At 31.4% G+C, this 6,000-nt stretch overlaps 1 protein-coding gene across 1 annotated transcript in view; it reads left to right on the forward strand.

Moving 5' to 3' along the window:
* The window catches only part of LOC117103974 (electroneutral sodium bicarbonate exchanger 1-like), a 39,645-nt gene extending 34,102 nt beyond the window's left edge, over positions 1 to 5,543 (forward strand). Inside the window, exons 17-18 of the mRNA XM_033244617.1 lie at positions 6 to 205; positions 2,686 to 5,543. Of these exons, the coding sequence (XP_033100508.1) occupies positions 6 to 205; positions 2,686 to 2,857 (372 nt within the window). The 3' untranslated portion in view covers positions 2,858 to 5,543. The remainder of the gene's footprint in view (positions 1 to 5; positions 206 to 2,685) is intronic.
* The last annotated feature ends 457 nt before the right edge of the window (positions 5,544 to 6,000 follow it).

The following is a 6,000-nucleotide window of genomic DNA, read 5'->3' on the forward strand; positions in this document are numbered from 1 at the left end:
AACAGATGAAGAACATGCCTGGATCTATTAGACTACCACTTTCAGATGGCAACATGCTAAGCATTCCTGTGGGAAAAGTAGAGTTTCATCCGGACAGAAAGGTGATCAATATATCGGATGAAATGGCAAAGACTGGAATATGGAAGGCGTTGGTTAGCAACGCTAGTAGTGCCGAACTTTCAAGGAAGAACTCCCTGGATTTTAGGTAAGTTGATGATTGTACATTTTTGAAAAAAATTATTATATCGATAAGAGTACCAGCTCACCTTTAGGTGAAAGGAATGTAGCTCTAAACTTGAGGTACAGCATGTCTTATGGAGATCAACATCTTTCCTAGCAGGCTTTACTACATTGCTATGACGATGCTTACAGTTCCAGTTGACTAAACAATGAATGACCTTTAATGTTTACAAGAGTGTCCTGCGCTAAGCCCCCTCATTTTTTAAAGAGGAGTCATATGTTTCAGAATGTCATAAATGTTTGATATTTGATAGGCCTCTCATGACATTTATTTATTCTGGTACGAAGGACACTGCTATCATACCCATAACATTAGAGGTCGTTCAATGTATATTTGAATTGAACTGCAAACATGGTAGCAGTTAATCGTTTGACAAAAATTAGAATTTGAAAAATGCACCATGACTTTTTTTTCATGTTTTACGTTTATAAAAGTGATTATTGACAAAATTATTATATTGATGGTACAACATATATGGAATCAACATCTTTCCTAGCAGACTTAACTGCTATGCTTCATCAGGCAGTACGTTGCTATGACAATGCTTGCAGTTCTGGTTGACTGAGCAATGAGGGACTTTAATGTTTACAAGAATGTTCATTGCTCAGCCCCCTCATTTTGGGAGAGGAGTTATGTTTCAGAATGTCATAATGTTTGATACTTGACAGGCTTCTTCATGTCATTCATATTGTCGTACGAGGGACACTGCTATTATACCCATAGCATTAGAGCTCACTCAATGTCTGTTTGAATAGAACTGCAAACATGATAGCAGTTAATCGTCTGACGAAAATTATCATTTGAAAAATGCACTATGTCTTACTTGTTGCATGGTTTAGAATAAACACAAAAATTTTAAAAAGTTATTTCAGGACACCTTAAGAATAAAAATTCAGGGGTTTCCCAGGATTTAGTGACTAGCAGTCACCAAACGGGAACATAGCAAATAAACAATGATGTTTATGTAGCAATAAATCTATCCAATTATATAAATACAATTAGAATCTGTGAAAAGTTTTCATAATAAAGATGGCGGCAAGTATCTGAGTACGTGTTCAGTTTTTAATAATGCTTCTCAAAATACAAAGTTTAAAGTGACTTTTCAACATCAATATGAATGTTTAATATTAATAATGTAGTCTGCCAAAATATTTAATTGTTGAATCCTGTGTGAATCAATTGTGGAAATATGGTTTCAAGCGACAGAGCTTAATATTCCTCTGTGTTACTTGCTCTTTAAAAATGTCTGGCTTTTAATTCAAACTTGTTATTGGTCTGTGTGATAGCCTTGGTTAGTTAGTCTACTTGTTTTTGTTGTAGAATGCCCATAAATAGTCATATTTATATATGTATGTTTTTATTTATTTATTTATTTTTTGTATCATTTAATTTTTAATTTTTATTTTTGTGAATAAATATGTGATGTTTTATTATTTGTAGTATCTGTAGTAATTTCCCAAGAGTGGGTTGATGGCCTTTCAAGGTAAAGTGTCCATCAACCTAGCCATCTTAGGTTATTTTACTATATGTTTGTTATTCCTGTTGTTTATACTGTTTAAATTATAATTGGCTGAATAAAGAATAATTGAATTAATGAATGAATTTATGAATATATGAATGAATGAATGAATGAAGTACCTATATTTGGTGATGATGTGATGTCATCATTACCATATTTAGGCATGTCACATGTTTTTGTCAAATAAAATTTGATAGTCTGGACAGGGTTTTATGCTTGCTTTAAGACTATAGGTATTTTTTTTTTTTTACCCATTATAGTCATGATATTCCTATATATGGTCATGATGTGCCTCTATATGGTCATGATGTGATGTCATCATGACCATATTTAGGTTTGCTTTAAGATTATGGGTATGAATAACAAACCTGGATGTGAGCACGTCTTGAGTCCTGCAGAAGAAACATTATTATTTACACAAAATACCTTTTTTTATAATTTGATAAGATGATGAACTGGTGTCGGCATGAAGACTCATCTTCAGTTAATGGACAACATCGAATGTTTGACCTTCGTATGGAAGTTATTAATAAGACTCTTGTACTGCCCGTGTATAAATTTCATGAATATTGAACTTGATGAATTTATCCTTTGTTGTATTTTTTCAAAATATTGTTAATATGAAATTTAATTATGATTTAAGGACACATGAGTCATACTGTTTTATTTGCGAGACAAAAACAATGTATATTCACTCTAGGAACCAATGCTAAACCAATGTATTGTTTATAATTATTTGACCAATGAAACCCAGGCGCTATAAACTAATATACAATAAGGATTTGGCAGATTTTCCATCATGACATTCACAACAGTCACTCACACATCCAGACATTTTTCTCTTTCTAAACATTTTTTTTTTTTTAAAGATAATTTCTTTATTAATCAAATGATTAATTAATTTCATATAATTTGTTTTTCACAGAGCCAAAGAAAAAGCGATGAATAATAAAAGCGGTAACGAGCTCTCAACGATACCGGGGAGTCCAAGCCCTGAGAGGGCGCCATTACTGGTTCCAGATGTTGATGATGGTGATGGAGATATTATAATTGAAGTTCCAGAGTTGCAAACAAAAGCGGCTGAGACTATGTTATAGAAGGAACAGAAGCGGCTGAGACTATGTTATAGAAGAGAATAAAATACCTCTAAGGTATCATCATCATTATTCATCTAATTATAATAATCATTACAACTATCATCATCATTACCACCATTATATAGAGTATCATTATCATCAGGATCGTCATCTTACAAGACCTGGAAAAGTTAAATTAGTTATTTGAATTTAACTTTTCCAGCCTGTCAGAAACATCAATAGTTTATGCCTTGGTGAAAACTCATGGATATGTTTTATATAGTGATTGTATTATTCAATTCCAGTTACATTTTATTAATTTGAGTAATATTGGTTTATAATTTGTAAATGTAACACAATAAACATGATTACATTTTACAAGTGTTAACATAAATGTACACACAGATATTTCCAATGAAAAATAATATAGAGGTTGTTGAATATATGACTGTATTATTTGGTTTTAAATTCTAAGGGCTTTCTTTGTATCAATAAATTGAGATGAAAAGGGGGTGGAGGTTGCAAGATGATACTCTCTGAATGTAAAAGAGTGAATTTTACTCCAAAAGAGTGCATACACTGATCACTCCAATTTCACCCTTTCTTGAGTGAATAGTGAATAAATAGTGCACTCTGTCATTCTTTTACATTTAGAGTGTAGGAATAAGCAAGCAATAGGCAGGGAATAAGGGTTGAGTGAAGAAAAACCGTTGGTGTGTCCATGAAGGGCAAATAAGTTGTACAGACTGGAGAAAGATATTTAAGTTTGTGATAGATGGGTTGTATAATGATAGACTTTTTATTAGGAAATACTGCTATGTTTTTAATAATAATGTTAATATATTATATTTTTTGAATGGTACTTATGTTATGACATTTTTGTGTATTGGTCATGGAAAGTGTATTGGACTAGAATTTATAATTGCATAGAAACCCATTAGCTATGCACTTTGTTGTAATCACTGCATTCTTGATTATTATCAATATCATTGTTATTAACTTCATTGTTAATCATCATCAGTAATATCGTCATTAACATAATCATTGAATTTTTTTATCATCATCGTCAATATCATTGCCATCATAATCAACAATCTTGATATCATCATGAGTATTATTTAATTTTCAAGGATTCATAAGTGATCTTTATTGTGGGCCATTTACCTCAGCACAGATTTCCTGTTCTAGTGTGATCATATTTTTTTTTTATTGATTTGTAATGTAAGCTAGTTTGTTTCTCGCAATTAATAAGTGCTTTAGCAAATTTATAATAAGTTTCTTAAAAATATATGCATTAATTCTTTTATTACTTTTCCCTCAATATTTAGATGTATTTTAACGAAATGACAAGGCTAATTAATTTAAATTTTACTAATTTAAAAAGTAATTATATAAGATAGTAAAATTCCATTTGTTACAAATGGTCAGATATTTATCTGAATGTAATTTGTTTTTAAATTTCATTTTTGTATCATTGTTAAACTAGATGAAGATAATTACATGTACTATTCATCATTTCAGTGGTGATAAAATTAAGATAACACTTAAATATCATCACTAATGAATTCAAAATTAGTACTTTCCTTTTTTCTCGTTTAAAATGGAAATTTAATTAAATTGCTGTCGTTTAAAAAACCAGTAGCAACAGAGTTAAAAGGCAGGTACACACTGTGTTGACCGGATTGCATAGAGAATGCTATGCGATGAGGAGCAAACAAGGGATTAATGATCTGCTAAGTTGGCCACCAACAAAAGTCAGCATTTTGTTGCCAAGCAGCATTGTGTTGCCAAGCAGCATTGTGTTGCCAAGCGCTTACTATTAAGTGAGCGGTTGTGGGTCTGACCGACAGCCAATACAGTGTGTTCCTGGCTTAAGATAGTAAAAGGATTATCTGTTAACTTCTCAGGTGTCATATACTTGAAATGTCTCGAGAAATAATTGTAATATTGGTTACATATACTCAGAATATTCAAGAAATACATGTTGTGTGTGAGAAATGCATATTGAGTAGATACAAATACATAATAATGTGTGAGATATACATTCATTTAATGTGTGATAATTACACATAATGCGTGAGCTATGCTCACAAACTGTCAGATACATCCAGGACACAAGTTTTAGATGTTCATAATCGTTGGAAATACAGTAGTTACTTATAATAGATCCCATAAAATGTGTACAGATGTTATTTTTGTAGCTGCAAGTGGGATATAATTATTTCAATGAAATAATCGTAAGACTTGACTGCGCACTATTTCAATATTTCCTGCCAGAATCTGAAATGTTGAATAAGAAATTTTGAATGTTTTTTTTTTTTTTTGGTGTGGGTCTACGTCTGGACTAGGGGTTAAGAGGCTGACTTTGGGGTCTACAAATGGCAGACATTGGGTTTAAAAAGCAGCCTTTGTATGTAGCTATTAGTTATTGGAAGATAATGATCGGGTTTTGGGGGAGGGGAGCTGAGCATGGGCAAGATATTGTCGTAACTTAACCTACAAAGCAGTGAGTGAACGTTGATGTGTATGTTTTACTTGTATCGTATGTCTAATGTAATGAGAATCGCATTCACTTGTCTCCATTGGTTGTACAATTGCTCTTAACAGTAAAAATGAAGCAAACAATATACTAAGATAATACTGCCAATGTTTACTTAAATATATACTGCCACGTTAATTGAATAAACTTTCATTTTAAACAATTAAATTGCTTACTTTGTATATTTTAATAAGTTAATTAGTTTTCAAATGAATAACTGGAAATATTATCAATTAATGGATGTTTAAATATCATCAGACATATTCTTTGCATTTTAGTCTCAAATTGACTGCCTGACAATTTAAGAATTTTCATAGTGAAATTTTGAGGACTTGCTTTATTTGTGTGTTAATTAAATCTGGTAACCCTGGCGATTCTTTTAGATAGGCAATTCAAAGTTTTATTTTAATTTTTTTTCTCATTTTTTTCACTGGCCAGTGGCAGTATATATTTAATTCTTTAAAATTCATTATAAAAACAGAATATACTTTGCTGCTAATGAGTGATGTGCTAGAAAATAGTATAGGGAAAATATGAGAAATCAGAATGCAAAATTTAGAATGTATCTCCAAGAAGAAATGTCGTTATATAGACTTTAGTGCAACATAGGCATGTGTGACAGCCC

The sequence above is a fragment of the Anneissia japonica genome, unplaced genomic scaffold (assembly GCF_011630105.1).
Source record: "Anneissia japonica isolate Jap-2015-1 unplaced genomic scaffold, ASM1163010v1 scaffold342_len425065_cov216, whole genome shotgun sequence".
NCBI lineage: Eukaryota > Metazoa > Echinodermata > Crinoidea > Comatulida > Comatulidae > Anneissia > Anneissia japonica.